General features: G+C 28.3%; 1 protein-coding gene and 1 long non-coding RNA gene across 2 annotated transcripts; one reads left to right on the top strand and one right to left on the bottom strand.

The window, feature by feature from the left end:
• Positions 1–5,364: 5,364 nt before the first annotated feature.
• On the top strand, positions 5,365–8,064 carry LOC107963836 (probable protein phosphatase 2C 25). The gene is made up of 4 exons (XM_041106607.1): positions 5,365–6,103; positions 6,655–6,996; positions 7,293–7,472; positions 7,569–8,064. Exons 1-4 carry the CDS (start codon positions 5,603–5,605, stop codon positions 7,728–7,730), a joined length of 1,185 nt encoding a protein of 394 aa, XP_040962541.1. The 5' UTR covers positions 5,365–5,602; the 3' UTR covers positions 7,731–8,064.
• An 8,123-nt stretch (positions 8,065–16,187) lies between these two features.
• On the bottom strand, positions 16,188–17,453 carry LOC121224081 (uncharacterized). The gene is made up of 2 exons (XR_005921558.1): positions 16,807–17,453; positions 16,188–16,494 (listed from the first exon to the last, which is right to left on the bottom strand). It is a non-coding gene; the product is annotated as an uncharacterized lncRNA (long non-coding RNA).
• Positions 17,454–17,818: the final 365 nt, after the last annotated feature.

Raw genomic sequence — 17,818 nt, 5'->3', positions numbered from 1 at the left:
ATTGTTGCATTAGATTATTGTTATATATTTCACAATGGCATACCTGTTTCCTTGTATGGTATAACGACTCAAATTTAAACTCACTTAAGCCAGTTCTTAGTTTTTTCGTTTTTTCAAAAATAAATTAAATAAATGTATTTTTTAATTGACTTTAGATCGTTTTCAAAAGTCTTATAAAACAAGGCAATGTTTCGCGTTTGGAAGTCCGAAAGAGTCGTGCCCTAACGTGCTGGGTTGTGGTTTTTTTCGGTCATCCAAATGTCTAAATATCCTTCTAGTCTCAGGTTTCAAAAAATTAAGGGACTATTTGGGTCTTGAGGGTTAAAATGTTGCATCCTAACGTGTTGGGTGTGACATTTTGTCCTTTTAGAACAAATAAGCCTTAATATCCCAAAACGAACTGTTCAAATATTTTCTAAAAGAATTATATTTTAAAATCTTTTAAAATTTTCAACAATAAGGACATTATTAATCAATTTGGTACCGATTTTGGGCGTTACGAGGGTGCTAATCCTTCCTCGTACGTAATTGATTCACGAACCTGTTTTCTTAACATTTGTAGACCAAAATGCTTTATAAGGTGGCCCAATTACACCTCAAAAAGAATTGGTGGCGACTCCATCCATGTTTTTAAAGTCAATCCACGTTTTAAAATTAAAAATGGTTTCGACAACATTGTTTTGAAGTTATATTATACTACAACCCAATTAGGACACGTGACAACATAAGAAAAAGCTAGATGGATACCCGCAAACGACCCTCCACCTTTATTGTTTGGATGGTCACTTAGTAACCGGCTACCTGCACAACTCATATCACTCATGGGAAATGAAACATATTTATAATTTCGATCAGCAACCTATTTATAGGCTTCTCTACTGTGATCAACAACCCATGTTTTGATAGGCTTGAAACATTTTTTTAAATGTTGATTTTATCCCATTAATAATCTTGAATATTTATCTTATAAAAGCTTTCATAAACTAGTCTTCCAACAGCTTCAAAACTCTCTCAAATAGCATTTTAATCATTAAGAGATAATAAAACTTTCATGCTTATCCAATCACCCCAAAATATTCAATTGGGAGACTTAGTATCCAAATAGACCCATGCTTCTAATTTGTCAAATATGCCACACTCAGGTGGACCAAACTCAGCACAAACGAAACCTATTCAATGCCCAATTCGATGGCCCAGTAGAGAAACTATTTTATTAAAATAGGACATGGAACGAGCAGCATCAATTTTACCAATATTTGTTTTCAATCCTTCACGAAGATTATGACAGAGGAAAATTATAACTTGGGCTTTATCCTATTTAGATGCCTTAGTACTTTGTATAATTGTATTCATAAAACATTTAGCGTCTAAGTAAATTTCAACATGTAACACTTATAACAAATAATTTTTGCCTGATATATTAAGGATCGCAAATTTAAGTTTTGCAAAGTTTGACATAGTAATATTTAATATAAAACAGTGATGACCAATAGGTCATAAAATGAATAAATAGTAAATTAAAAAAAATTGAAAGTAGTTGATATATATATTTGTTTGCATAAGATTTCATGAATGATTACTATCAAATAATTTTTGTTATTCATTAAAAGATTACAAAATGAATTTATTATATAATGGTATAAAAGGTGCTAGGTTACTCGCATTCTACTAGTATATATATGATTAATTATTCTAATAGTATATAATGCTTTAATTACCAATATTGTTAATGTCATATTAATGATGTGCAAATAACATGAAAATAAGACATAAAGATGATAAATTATTAAGAATGTATTTCACTTTAAGTAATCATCTAAAAATAATAATAATAATAGGACAAGTACTAATTAAATATCGGTCTTATGTATTTACAACAAACATGTATCTTAATTTGAGGGTTGCTTCTTCGATAAAGATGAACTATTCTACCTTCAACGAGAAAGATGATTATTGAGTAAACTATATTGATAATGCGTTATAAAATTATCAAATAAAGAGAATATTAAAAATAAACAATAAATGAAATTAAAAGAGAATTTTTTCGTATCTTATTTTCACTCACAAGGGTTCTATTTATAAGCCTCATTCATTAAATGAAATACAGATAATTAAGTGCTTCATTAAAACATATATTAAGAAATTTACATATTCATTCTAATATGTCTATTTTTATATGTATTTAAAACTAATATGTATATTTTTTGTAATATATTATATACTAAATTAAAGTATATCTGACATTATAAAATAAATTCATATTAATCATAATATTTATTTTAATTATATCAATGTTTATTTAATTTTTTGTTTAAAGTCATTTAACTAATTGAATTGATGAAATAATAAAGGAGATAAACACAAATATAGGGATTCTATCTCATCTCATTGTTTCATTGAGTTTAGGGAAGAAAAATAATATGATTCAAGATAAACTAAATGAGATTTAAAAGAATAATATGTTAAAAAGAAGATTTTTTTTTAATAAGAAATATTATATTTACTTTTATTATTAATTATTATAGATAACTTTTTAAAAATATTTTATTCTGTTTTTATACAACATTTATTAATTTGTGTAAAGTATAATTAATGTTTAAGATGAATAATTAATTCTAGTCCCTCTTACTCATAAAATATTTTATTGAAGTCCTTTGTAAGCAAATTTTTTTTATTTTTAACCCCTCAAACATTTTAAAGTTTTATCTTAACTCCCCTAATCTGAATTCATGACCTTGTCCTTGGACTCGGTTCACACCTAAAGCAATTGGAAGTACAAGAGAAATTGCCGTGGCCTAACTAGAACCAAGGAATTGGCCCCACGAAGAGAGGAGCCATTAGAAATAATGTTGAATTAGTCCAAAGGATACTCATTTTTAGTAAATATTATTGGTGTTATCAATTGCGCCACAACCAACGTAAATGTGAATGCGCGTATAAGCAACGGTAAACTTCGAGGAAACTGCAGCCATCGCCTAGCAAACCGTCAGCGTCGTATCATTGAAATTGGACCCACCTGCTCCTTCGCTCCTAATTTTTTATTTTATTTTTATTTCTTTTCATGGTGTGGAAAATCGGATTAATTTGAAAAATTAGTATTCGAAAATAGTAGAAATGTACATAAAAGATATATTAATTTAAAAAAAGTTAAAAAATGTGGCTTAAAGGGAAAGCGCTGTTTTGCTAATCAATTGGACTCGATTTTACACACACTCTAAAATTAATAATTTATTTTCTTAAATTTTAAAAAAATTAATCTATTTTACTAATTATTTCTTTTTGGCATATATGGCTAACTGTTTAGCAGGGAGGGTGTAACTATGATCTTAATTATCTATGTTAGTTTTTTTTTTGTAATAAATAATAGAATTTTTAAAGTTATCAAAGTTAAATCCTCTAATTCTCAACCTTTCTTTTATTTCAATAAGACTTAAATTCACTAATTAAAATAAATATTAAAATATGTACATATGTAATTACAAGCAATAATATTTAAATTCAATAATAAGTGATTCTCTAAACACACCTTAAACTAGGGTTAGTTAGATCCTCGACCTCACTTATTGCTGGTATTTTCTTAAATTTTTTATTTTTATTTTTAAGGTTTTGATATTTTTATATTTAAAAGAATAAAAGCTTTATTTTGGCCACTGATATGAATATAACTAGTACGAGTCTCACGATTTGTATTAGGTTAATTATTTGTTTATATCAAATTATGAAATATAAATTTGAATGCCAAAATATACTCTTACCTGCTTTTATTTTCAGAAATTTAGACTCTCTATTTTTTTGGATTTAAAATTTAAACCCAATAATTACTACTATTAAAATTCTTCTATTAAATTCATATGTTTGACAATTTGAAATTAAAAAAAATCAATTGGTAGTCATGTAACCTAAAAAAATTGAAAATATTTATATAGATTTTTTTTCTTAAAAACATTTGTTCGAACTCATCATGATAAATAAATTTTTTTGTTGAAACAATATTTTTAAGAAAAATTGACGTCAACATTTTGATTAAAATAGTTAATAATATTAAATATTTAAACTAATTAATGACATTATAAAAGTAGAAAAATTAAATTATGTCAAAAACAAGGTATATAGATTAAATCACAAATTTTAACATAGTATAGGGGCTAAAACTGAAGTTTGATAATTGTCTTATAATATAAAAAAAAGAACCTAAAAGAAATAGAAAGCAACATATTGGCTTCTAAAACCCTTAAAGAATTCAAATTATGTATAACTATGTAATGTTTTGATCAAAAAATTAATGATATTAATGATTTAAACTAATTAATAACATTATAAACTACAAGGACCAAATTATGTTACAAATTAAAGTGTAGTGGTTAAATTTCACATTTAGCCATAATAGACAGACCAAAAAATGAAATTTAACCATTTTTTTTAAATTACAAAAAGAAAAAGATAAGCACCAATATAAACCGCATATTATTTTAGCTGAAAAGTTAACGATATTAACAATTAAACTAATTAATAACATTCAAAAAATACAGGAACTGCCACCTTGCATTGTTAGATTGATTAGTAATGTCACGTCAACAAAAACTAAAAATATTGGTGCGGAGGTACCAACAAGTAATGACGAACTAGGTCCAAAAAACTTTTAGAGATCACCTATGTACAAATCAACAAATTAGGGGGCAAATTAAATATTACCCCAAGAAAAATCAGTTTTGAATGAGTAAATGAAGCTAGAATGAGTTGTTTTTTTTTATTTAAATATAAATAATTAAAATTAAATAACAAAATTCGACTTTTAGTCGGCCATTATTATTGAGTGAGGAGTCAAACTCAAAGTGTGAAACACACTCTCCTTAAACACTGTTGTGTACTCTTAAGCCTATTACGTGTTTGACCTTTTATTACTTTCATGGGGACGGCTACTGCTTATAAATTCACAATTCCTCTTTTGCCCTTCCTTAACTATTTTTAATATTAGTTAAAATGTGCCACATGTCCCTATACTCTTTATAAATTTGAAATTTATCCCATTTGCTTTTATTTTTATGAATTCAAGTTTCTATATTTTTCAGATTTCAAAATTTAGATTATCTTACAATTCTTTATCAAACCCGGTAATGTGACATTTTGAAATTATAAAAATACTCGCATGATAAACTTGAATTTAATAGAAAAATTTTAAAGTAGAGGGATTAATTTATAAATATATAAAGAATATATTTGTCACACAATACTTTTTAATTAACAAATTCAACAATTATTATTTGATAAGCTTGAAATTTTAAAAATAAAATAAAAATTAAAGATGAAAAATTACCAAATTAAAGAATAGGGGCTAAATAGGCAAGCAACATGATATGAGGGGCAATTCAGACTTCTCATACTAAAGGAAAACAAGTGTTCCAAACTTAATTTCAAGAGTCAAAAACTCTAAACCATAACCACTCCGCCATTAACACGCAAACCAAAGACCTTCGTTGAACTTCCCTTTATATATATATATACACATACCTATCTCAATAATATCCCCCAAAAGAAGAGACAAAACCCAAATTCGAACGTTGTAAAAGAAACAAAGGAGAAGCCAAAAAAAAGGAGAAAAAAAATGTCGTGTTCCGTTGCCGTATCTAACTCTCCGGCGTTTTCTCCGTCATCGTCCCTTTTCCTTAACAAAACGCCGATCATCTCTCCTTCGACGGAAGCTCTGAATTTAACGTTAACCCACCTCAAGACTTCTTCTTCTCCAGCTTCTCCGTCTCCTTCTCCTTCTTCGCCTTTCAGGCTCCGGCTTCCAAAGCCGCCGCCTGTGTCTTTGCTCTCGTCTTCTTCTGTTTCTAATTCATCGCCTTCCTCCGGTTCGGGTTCGGCTCCAGGACTTGGATCGGGACCGGTATCAACAGTTTTAAAGAGGAAGAGACCGGCGAGGCTGGAAATACCGGTTGTGACGGAGGCCATGGGTTTGGGGATTCCGGCGACGCCGTGCGAAGTCGGGAAAGAGTTGGAGAGAGAGGGAGATGGGTATTCAGTATACTGTAAAAGAGGGAGGAGAGAGGCCATGGAAGATAGGTTCTCAGCTTCAGTTGAACTTCAAGGAGATTCCAAGAAGGTAATTTTTTTATGGGTCAAATTTCTGTTTTGGTCCCTTTACTATATTCAAAATTGGAAGTTAGTCCATATAAATTTGATATTTTTTAAATTAATCCAAATAGTTGTTTGCTATAATAGAGCAAAAGGTCTTACGCTGAATTTCGCACTCCAATTTTACGAAAATTGAGGAATTAATTATTTTATTTTGACATCAGATACTTTATAAAACCAAGAAATTAGTCCAACCGTTAAATCATTAACTTAAAATCAACAATTCAATAATTTATACACAAAAGTAATTTATATGAATCAAATTAGCAAAAATTAACGATTCAACGTAACACGTATTTACCAAAAATTAGATTAACTTCATAGTTTTCCGAAAATATAATTAACTTAGTTTTTGTAAAATACATAGATTCAATTTTGACAAATTAAAATAAAGAGGTAGAAGTATGTACCAAAACAGTTAATTATGTGAAATTATTTTAACAACATATGCAGTAGCATTTTTATTGAAATAGTTACACTATTTCAGACTAAATTAGGTTTTCAAATGATAAATTGCAGGCAATTTTTGGCATTTTTGATGGACATGGAGGTGCTAAAGCTGCAGAGTTTGCAGCCCAGAAATTGGAGAAGAACATTTTAGATCAAGTTATTACAAGAAGAGACAATACTGCTGTAATGGATGCTGTTAAACAAGGTTATTTGAAAACTGATGCTGAGTTTTTTAAGGAAGACAATGCTGGTGGGACATGCTGCCTGACCGCTTTGATCCAAAACGGAGACCTTGTCGTATCGAATGCTGGCGATTGCCGTGCTGTTTTGAGCAGAGGTGGTAGGGCGGAACCTCTCACCTCCGATCACCGGCCTTCGAGGGAGGATGAAAGGAGCAGAATTCAAAACCTGGTCAGCAAATTTCGGATAAATCAAATTTAAATATAAGGACTAATTTATAAATTAGTGTAACAGAGGGACCAGAACCAGAATTTGACCATTTAAGAATGAACTTGAGAAGAATTGTAAGAAAACTCCATCCGAACTTAACCTATAAGAAATGACCTGAAATTAAAATGACGCTTAAGAGTGACTAAACTTAAAAATGGGTTCAATTGAATTGAAATAACTTAAAAACTTCAAAATTTAAATTGATTCGATCTAAATTAACTCAATCAGTCCAATTGATAGATATTTATGTTCTTCAGGGTGGCTATGTGGATTTATGCCGTGGTGTTTGGAGAATTCAAAGTAGTCTGGCTGTCTCCAGAGGGATCGGAGATCGTCACCTTAAACAGTGGGTGATCGCTGAGCCGGAGACAAAGATCGTTAGTATCGAACCCGATTGCGAGTTCTTAATATTAGCCTCCGATGGCTTATGGGACAAGGTAGGGTCTTCACACCTTTACAATCTTTACAATGGATGTATATATTTTTCGTATGAATCTAACTGTATTCTTTCATCCTTCATTTCCTTTTTCCAGGTTAGTGATCAAGAAGCTGTTGACATTGCTCGCCCTTCATTCATAGGCACTGATAAACCGAATCTGTTGTTTGCTTGTAAGAAACTCGTTGATCTTTCGGTCTCGCGAGGCTCGTTCGATGATATTAGTGTGATGCTGGTTCATCTGGGGTACTATATTTGATTCTCTTAAACGATTTAACTCGTATGGTCATTACAATTTTAGAGGAGGAAGCTTAAGTGACACGGAATTTCAACCCTGATTTTTTATGCCAACATACAACGACTTCGACACTTCAATTGTGGCTATGCCGGCAGAGTTGACAATATTTTAATACAATAATTTATTTATTTAGACGCCATAGCCGAGGAAGTAGATGTGGAGATGGGTTTATTCTTTTATTCATCATTCTTTGTGGGGATTTTATAATTCCCAAGAGTCTTTAGTTGAAAACTTGCTTATATTATCGACAATCATTCTTTTTTTAAATAATATTCAAATTATTTTATTATTTTAATTTAAGTCAATTTTCTTGATTCTTTGCTGACATGTATTTGTATTTTACTTGGGTATTACTCTATTTGTAATACTAAACCAAGATAATTAAAATGATTTAAAATGTCGAACCCAAAGTTATTATATACACTAGATTTTATTAAACCCATAATAAGGTGTTAAATATATATATATATATAAAATTATTTCAACAAATGATTATGAATGAAGTGGTAAGAGATTTCTATTTGGATTTGTTTTTTTTTTTTTTTTGAAAATTGAGGGAGGGGAATGGGTTGATTGGGATCAAACTTAAGCTCTCATGCTTACAACATCATGTTTTTAAGTTGTTTTATTTGAAATATTATATAAAAGTATGAAATAAAGAAAACAACCTTATAATAATATTAATTATCCTTTAAAGTAAGGATATTTTAGTAATTTTACAATTGAGTTGGTATTATCAACCATTTTATATATAGTATAGATCACTTAAAGATAATGATATAAAAGCAATTGTACTCAAATTCTAAGGTAAATCCATCCAAGGTCATTAAACTATTAATAAGTTTATGTTTTGGTCATTTAACTTCAAAAAGTTACAAAATGGTTACTGAACTATTCAAAAGTTTTCAATTAAGTTACTGAGTTGTTAAAATCGTTGTTGTATGGTTTTCTCTGTTCGCCCTGCTTATACCAGTTGAAAACTCTCATTCTCCTTTTCTTCTACAATTTAATTTTTCATAAAACAACTTTGAGTGTCACAAATCTACGAATCAAAATCCAAATAGTATTCTTCTTTGATATCTGAAACTAACTGTTAGATCGACTTGGATCTAAAGTATGTTCTTTTACTCGTTGTTGGGTACTGATCCATTATACTGGTTATCAAATCGTCGCTTGAAGCTCTCTAGCTGGACTTTAAAAAAATTTCATAGCCTAGAGATTTAATGTAACACCCCTTACTTGAGTAATGGGTGCCACATTTGAGCACTACATCACTTAAATATCAACCGTACTTCCTACACTTTTTTTTTTCATTATTATTAAGCTTATTTTTGGCATTACAAAACATTTACGAGCATCCCTACAATTTGGTTGCAAACCAAGACCATTTGGGACCTTCTTGGGTCAAAACAGTTGTCATGCAGCTAGATCACAACATCAGGGTAGGGAACGTTGTGACAAGACTCTCTGGAATAGTTAAAGTTATCCAAATAATTAAACTACACAAAGTGCATTTGCAATTTTTTTTATATAGATAGACTTCAAAACACCTATGTACATGCCATAATCTAGTACCAAAATGTTAATTTCATGCTCTCTTTCAAGTCTTAGTGATGTGATAAGATGCGTTGAGGTTGTGACTTGAATTGAGAGCTTCAATCCTATCTGCCACTTATGTGTTAAACAACAATACATTAAGCTACATTATAGCTTAATAAGTACCTATGAATTCAAATCTTATCATTTCTTTAATTTATTTAATAGTAACAATATTACTATTATTATTTCATGAATATATCATATTAATCAAAAGGTTATTCAATATTTACAAAATTCACTAATACTTCGATTCACTATTTTATCACTTTACAGTTTAACATGAACTGTTATTAGAATTCACTTACCACGACTTTTTAGCCCATGCTAATCACATTTGAACGAGATGGGTACATGGAAAATATCACATTACACAAAGCACAAAAGTGTTGGAAACACAGGCGCCAAAGTGAATAACAGAATAGGAGGCACCAAAGTGCAACATCATGAATATCATGATTAACACAGGAGTGCTTGGGTTCCTATGGCATGCCATGAAGTTCCACGCTAATCTACGTGGGCATTCAAATGTCACTGGATTCACATTATTTATTCTCAAATGTAAAGTTTCACAATTTCTATGATTTCACTACACTTTTACACCTCTTTCAAACTAGTCCTCATTTACACAATTTCAATAATACTTGTAATTTTAATTATGAATATTCATTAGATTTCAATCACTATATTTTTAATTCATGACATACTATATTTCATATTCACTAGCATTGAATTCACTATTTACACAATTTAACTCACTTTTTCTTCATTTATAATTTAATCCTATTTTTCACACCATTAGAACATTTATACATAAATAAACTAATTATCAAAATTATTAACACTATTTATTTATTATATCACTTATCAAGAGTTCTATTTCATGATAAATCTTCAAGAACATGTCTATTAATTTTCAAGATCTCTAACACTTATCAAAATCATTAACACAATCAAATTATATAATCACTTTCACTAGACAATTAGTTTCATGTAAGACTTTAAATTATTTTCAATATTGTCCCTATTATCATGAAATTCAATATTCACTTCTTGACCAATTTATAAACAATTTATTTTCATATAATATTTCACTTAAAATTTTATCTCAATAATTAATTCATACACACACTTTTAGATATTTTACAATTTAGTCCTTAGCATCATGAAAATTCCATATTTATTATAATTTCACTTTTTGTTTAATTCACTACCATATTACACTTCAATTAAGCCATCATTATAATATTTCATTTCAAATATCAAAATTATTTTAGATTTTATTTTAATAGTTTATCACAAATTTCATAAAATTTACATTTTTGGTAATAAGAGAATTCAAGGGTACTTACCTATCATCCACCATAAATAACTTGTTCTCTCATCTCTTTATCACTTGAATCATTTCCTCTATTTCTTTCTTCAATAAATGTCAAAAACATAAAACTTCTCATGAGAAATCTCCACTTTAACATCATTTCCTTACTTTTCCAACAAGATTAAACTTGAAAACATGATAAAACTTTAATTTTCATACCTTGTTCTCTTGATTTCTAACCCTAACTTGATTTTCTCTCTCCTTCAACATGAACATATCTTGTCTCCACATGAAACTAAGCTCTCTATGTTGTTGCTCTATTGATTTCACTAAAATCTCTAAGAAATTTTGAAGGTTTCAAGCTTGAATTGGTTAAAAATGGTGGAGAAGGACTAAAATGATAGAAAATGAAAGTTTCCTTCATACATGGATGAAAGTGGCGTGATAATGGAAGAAAAATTATGAAAAATTCTACATTTTTTCCATCATAAAAATCTATTAATTAAATAATTAACATATTGAAATATAATAAAATAATACCAACATCATCATTTTCATTTAATGGTCACCATTCTTTCTCAAATTTCAATTTCATCCAAGGGCTCAAATTTTACCACCAATTCATGAGATTTTTCCCATAAATATCTAATTTTAAAATGACCATTTTTCCTTTGAACTTTCTCTATAGTTTCATCCTTGATTCATTGTTCACTAATGGTAAGATCAAACTTCTAGTCCTTCCTCTTTCTCACTTCACTTCAATTTAATCTTTCTTATTTTTAATTTTCACATTTTTTTCCCAACACTTTTCACTCTCTTATAATTGAGTCTATATCCCATATTTGTTTCTCTTAAAACACGAGTCTTTTCAACTTCCTTCGGTATCCTACTACTTTCTCTACCAACACTAATAATTCCTATTTTATTTCCATTAAAAATTCTAACACGTGTCATTTCATATTAGTATTATTCTCGACTTAGGGTTTTTGAGGATTTACACTTAAATAAACAATTTTGAATAGTTCAATGACCATTTTGTAACTTTATAAACTTGAGTGACTAAAATGTAAACTTACTAATACTTTAGTGACCTTGGGTGTAGTTTATCCCAAATTATATTATCAGGCGGCCAAAGGCGAAGCCGGGTAGTGTTCCTGGCCTACCTTGATTAAATGGTACAATTTCACTTTTAATCCTTTTCAAATTCAATTTGATCCTTTTAAATCCCTATATTAATCAAAGAAATGCATTCTTATCCATTTTTAAAGGTTAACAATTAAATTTAAGCTGTTTTAATACAAGATTTATACCTTTGGCCCCTAAAATTTTTAATTTTATCTCAACCCTCAAATAAAATTTATGATTTTGTTTAAAAACCATACACTATACTATTTTAAGTTTTACTAGAATATTCTCACTCGCTATTCTTGTAAAATCAAATTAATTTTTTAATTCAACACGATATTTATATTAATATATGATTGGTTTAATTATCAATTAAATTAATATGATGAAACTATGTTAATTGAAATATGACACAAAAATATTAGAAATATTAAAATATGTCATGTCATATCATTAAAATTAGCACAAAAATAATATATGAAACTTCATTTAATTCTTCAATACGATAATAACACAAAAATAATATTAAAAATAATTAAATAAAATCTGACAAAAAAATGAAAACAACACGAATATATATAATGGTGAACGTATAAAAGTTTTATATAAATTCATTACATTTTAAATACATTTAAGTAAGAGGAAAATGTATTTCAGTGCACCCGAATTTACATCTTCCCACATTAATAACAATGTTAATGCTAATTGAACTAATACTCAATCAATTGAATCCCCATTTATTTATTTAGAATTTAAGAAGAATTTGTTTTCTTTTATCTTATGATTTTTTGAGACAATTTGCAATCTAACATGGTGCTTACTTACGACAATGGTGATGATGGCAGATTTTAACGTTGTACAGTGTTAAACCCACTTATACTTTATATATACATAACTCTTAGAATAATATAAAATGGAAGATATTTAAGCAAGCATGAAGTTATTGAAAGTGACACCATTGTTGTTTGACCTAAACAATACAACTTGGGATAATTGGAATAAGATTTGTCGGTCAACTATGGATATTCATTGCTGACCACTTTCATGGTGTCAACCATCTTCTTTCTTATTGATTTTATGGTGTGCTGAATTCATATTAAGTGCCGCAGTTATGAAAAACAAGATTAGTTAGGATGCCATAAAAAATTGAAGGTAAACTATATTTAAGGTCACTGAATTATTTATAACTTTTGGTTTTAGTCACTTATCTTCAAAAGTTATAAAATAATTATTAAATTATTTGAAATTTTTTATATAAGTCACTGAACTATTCAAAAATTATTATTTAAGTCATTGGACTGTTAACTTTTTTTTTTTGGTTTAAAAAGTTCGGCTAGTGAGCTCTAAGCAACGATTTTGGATCGGTATGGTGGATTGGTATCCATCGACAAGTAGAAGAGTATATCTTAGATCCAAGTCGATCTGATAGTCAGTATAAAATATTGAAAAACAAAACCATTTAGATTTTGGTTTGCTTTGTAACATTCAAAGCAAATTCATAAAAAAAAATTAAACTGTAGAAGAGAAGGGGAATGAGAACTTTCAATTGGTGCAGCTAATGCTAACAGAGAAGACTATACAACATTGATTTTAACAGTTCAGCAACCTTAATAAAAATAATCAAAAATATTAAGTGTAAAATACATTTCCTATAATGAAGTGTGGGACATTGTTAAAAGAGTGCTGAATCTTTATTTAATTAATGTCCCTCTAAACCAAAACAAAACACCTTCGTTTTGGTTTGTGTGTGTGGAGACAATAAAGAGCAAAGCAACAAAAATCCAAAGGATAAAAATATCTTAAAGAGTTGTATAAGCTAAAAATAAGCTTATATCTCAATCACAAGGACAACATTGAGCAGCATAAATTAATCATAATTATTTGCACTTAAACTAACCATATTAATCTTTTCTATGTTCGATATATATATATTTAAAATAAGGTAGTTATTTGTTGCCTTTTTAAAAATAATTCTTTTACATAATTTATTTAAGTATATTTAATTTTATTTGATATCATATATTCAGTTTAGTATTTTTTTATTTTTATATTTATTTAATAGAGTTTGTGTTCAGTTAACTTGTGACATCAATTTAACCAACCATTTAATAATAGTACAAGCATTTCTCTAATTGAGTAATTAATGTATGATTAACTAATAACTAGAAATGACAAATCTACTATTTGGGTGAAAAATAAAAGAATTATATTAATAATACATAAAAAATAAAAATTATTGGGTGCAATGATAAAACATTTTATATTCTGAGGGGAAGAATTTAAGTTCAAACTTATCTACAAACTCTAAATAGATTAGTTTATATGGATCGTAAAACGGATATGCATATTGCTTCTTAAAAAACAACATGGATAGTTTTTTTTTTTTAATTACTAAAACATAAAGATTTTGTTGATACAAATTTTTGAATTGAGAATTTGGAGACTGTTCATCCTAGAAGGCTAGAGAGTCGTAAAGTCAAGTGATCTTAGAAATATGATAAAAATAAAAAAGAGACAGAAAGTTGTAACCTCTCCGAGAAAATGAGTTCTCCATTATGTTCATGAAGTCCTAAAAATGGTGGATGTGATGTTTTGTGAGGTATGCAAAAGGGACCTTTTGTGAGGTTTGGATAATAATGTACTATTATGTATAGGATATGGAGGATGTGATAAATGGGACTTAAGTGTTGTGTTGAAAAAAAAAACTGCTAAGTTTAGCTTGTAAAAATATGTTTAGTATATTAATTAAAATTAAGTATAGAATATAATTAGATTTTTATATATATAAAATTTAAATTTTATACTTTTTTATTTTACATTTTTATTCTTATTTTTAAAAAATTTTATGTTATTTTAAATATAAATTTTTTAAAAGATGATATAATGTTAAAAAAAATAAATTAAAAATATTCTTCGTTAAGTGATAAGTAACTACTTATCAAGTTATTATTTTCCACACATTTTTATAAATAGAAAGACTATTTGATAGCTTTTATTATGGATTACCAAACAAGGCCTTAAAATATCTATGTATAACATATCTGTATAATATAAGATTTGATTTTTTCTTTTTTGTAATTTCATTGACGAAACTGTTGTTCACTTGACTTGTAATTTCAAAATTAACCAAAGGCTTTAATTTAATGATATAATGTCAATTTTAGTTGTCAATGTTTACATGTTTTGTAAATTTAACTCTTACTCTTTTTTTTAGTTAATTTGACCATTAAATTTAAAAAAAAAGTAAAAAATCATTAAAAAAACAGAAATATTAAAAAAACATTAATTTTTGTAATAATTGTTGGCATGCTAAACTATACGGTAGTTCATGTGTGCTTTATGTTGACATAGTATTATTTGTTCTATATGACACATTAATAAATTTTTAAAAAAAAAATAAGAATAATAGAAAATTATAAATGATAAATTATAAATTATAAAAAAAATTCATAAAATTTTAACATTTTAGTTAGTATTTTCATTAAAAACCAACAATTTGACCCCTTTTTTTTCGAAAGGTTAATGGTCAAATTTGATTTAGGGTCAAATTTAGCTCAAAAAGAAGAATAAGAGCCAAATAGATAAAATGTATAAATATTAAGGATTAAATTTGATATGATGATTGTGAACCCAATTGACAGATCCGGATACAAAATGTCACATCAACTCTGAAACAACTACAAACAAATTTCAACTAAATTTTAAAACTAATATAACTATAGCATCCAAATATGTTTTCTTAATCATACATAACTTAGTTCACTTAACATTAATAACAACTTAACATGTTTAATTGGCTGATTTTTTAAACAAACTTATAATAACAATTTCCTAGTTAAAAAAATAATCTTAATAGGCAGATTTATAGAAAACTTCCAATAATGGTTTTAATACTTTGAATCGATTTCTCTATGTTGTAATTTAAAGTACTACGGTTCATACTGTTGGAAAAAATTCAGTTTGATAATAGTTTTCTTACACAACGAAAAATTAAAATTATGAAAAAATTTTCTAGTTTGTGATATTTATAGCAATAAACCTTAACTGAATTCGTACCTGTGTTTTCGGATTAGCATACGTTCATTGTTCCTAGCTTTCAACCAAACAATTTTCTTCATTATTCTCATACCACGAACTGCTTCGAGTGGGGGCTTAAACCAATTGAATCGAAACACAGAACTAGTAAAAAGTTTTCTCTCCTTTTGAATGAAAACGAAAATTCTCTCTTCTTAATAGAAACTAATTGTTATTCCGGAAAAAAAAATATAATAGTTGAGAATAAATTCTCTCTATTTTTCGGCAAAATAACAATCTTTCAAAATTGTGTTAATAGCTCTACTAGTGCCATCTATTTATAGGAATAGAAGGTAAAACCCTTGTTGAGTTGTAGTGATTTATTTCAAATAAAAAAATATCCTACTTGTAAGGGCCCAAATTTACCCGGGGCTTATAAACCAGAAACCAAAATAAAGATAATAAACAATCCATTTTTACAAAACCAAAATTAAATAACCCTAAACCTATTTACACCCAAACAGCAGCCTAATTACAATGACCCAAAGTTGGCCCAAAAATTAAACATTTTCAGCCGAAGTTAGAAACCCTAGCAGCTTCCTCTCCAGAGATGCCGTTTGCCCCCCCACGTGAGATGTCAGCACATCCTCCGCCGTTGACCGAGCCTAGCACCTGCAATCACGCAAACAAAGACAGCAAATAGAGACAGAACAACAACAACACGCAAAGCAGAACCAAACAGTAGCAGATATGGACAAAAAAATAACTCTTTGTATTCGGCTATAAAGCCACTAAAACAAACGATTGTAAGGGGGATTTTATAATATTGAAAAAGAGACAAACACAAAAATCCCTCCGAATTTTGAATACAAAAGAAAAATCAATAAAAAGGTTGCATCTTTTATCCTTTTCGACTTCTTTTCTATCTTTTCTTTTATTTTGCTTTGAAGTTTCGAAAATAAAAAGGGAAATGGGGGTGATTACCTTTTAATTGTGCTTTTGGAACCCTTCTTCTTCGCTGAAATCGAAGCAAATAGGGATTTTGGGACTGAATACTGAGACCTTCGGGTTTGGTTTTAAGTGGGTTTAAACGGAGCCTTCTTTCATCACCAGAAACCGATTATGATGGTGGAATGGTGTGAGGCAGACGGTCAGACAAATGGAGAGGAATTAGGAGAGTTTTTTTTTCTTTTTTTTTTTGTTTTATGTTCAAGAATGAATGAACGATTAGTTTTAGGGTTTTTGTTTTTTAGTTTTGTAATGTTCTAAACGGCACCGTTAGTGCCATGGATTTGGATGCATATGGGGATATTTGCACATATGGGGTTTCCATTTCTGCGGAGTGCTTCAGGATAGTCCTTTTTCTTTTTCTCTTCTTGAATTTGCCCGGCTATTTCCATTTTATTTTCAATTTGATCCATGGCTTAGTGAATTGAAACGCAACACATTGAGACCAGGATATTATCCCATTTGGTCCTTGCACATTTAAGCGTGTTTCACTCTTGTCCCTGGCCCCTTTTTTACGATTTTTACCTTAAACTTCAGTTCGCATTCAATCGCGTCCTAAAGCTATTTAATTTATTTCTTTATTTTAGAACTGTTATTGTAAGTTATTTTAATATACTGTTTGCTTTAAATTATTTTTGTATATTTTATATTTTAACTTGTTTTACATGTTGATTATTTCAAATTGTTTTATATATGTTATGCTTTTAAAACTGTTTTGGTATTTTATTAAATTTCTCTTTTACACATATTATTTTTAAACTTTTTATATACTATCTTGAATTGACTTGTATATATTACCTATTTTAAATTATTTCATATACTTTTGTAAGCTCTCTTTATTTATTTTAAAATGTCTTATTTATTATCCATTTTAAGATTTTCCGTTACTTATATATATATATTTCTTATTTTATGCCTTTATACATATATACATTATTTGTTTTAAATTTTATATATTTACTATCATTTTTAAATCTTTCATATACAT

This window comes from Gossypium hirsutum, chromosome A03 (genome assembly GCF_007990345.1).
Source record: "Gossypium hirsutum isolate 1008001.06 chromosome A03, Gossypium_hirsutum_v2.1, whole genome shotgun sequence".
In the NCBI taxonomy this organism is placed as follows: domain Eukaryota; kingdom Viridiplantae; phylum Streptophyta; class Magnoliopsida; order Malvales; family Malvaceae; genus Gossypium; species Gossypium hirsutum.
Note: the sequence above shows the minus strand (reverse complement) of the source record. Positions and strands in the feature narration are given on the sequence as shown.

Excerpts from the sequence above, each read along its gene's own strand:
- LOC107963836 (XM_041106607.1), top strand. The coding sequence starts at position 5,603 with ATGTCGTGTTCCGTTGCCGTATCTAACTCTCCGGCGTTTTCTCCGTCA. Across the intron at positions 6,104-6,654 it reads TTCAAGGAGATTCCAAGAAG|GCAATTTTTGGCATTTTTGA; the intron begins GTAATTTTTTTA and ends GATAAATTGCAG. Across the intron at positions 6,997-7,292 it reads GGAGCAGAATTCAAAACCTG|GGTGGCTATGTGGATTTATG; the intron begins GTCAGCAAATTT and ends TATGTTCTTCAG.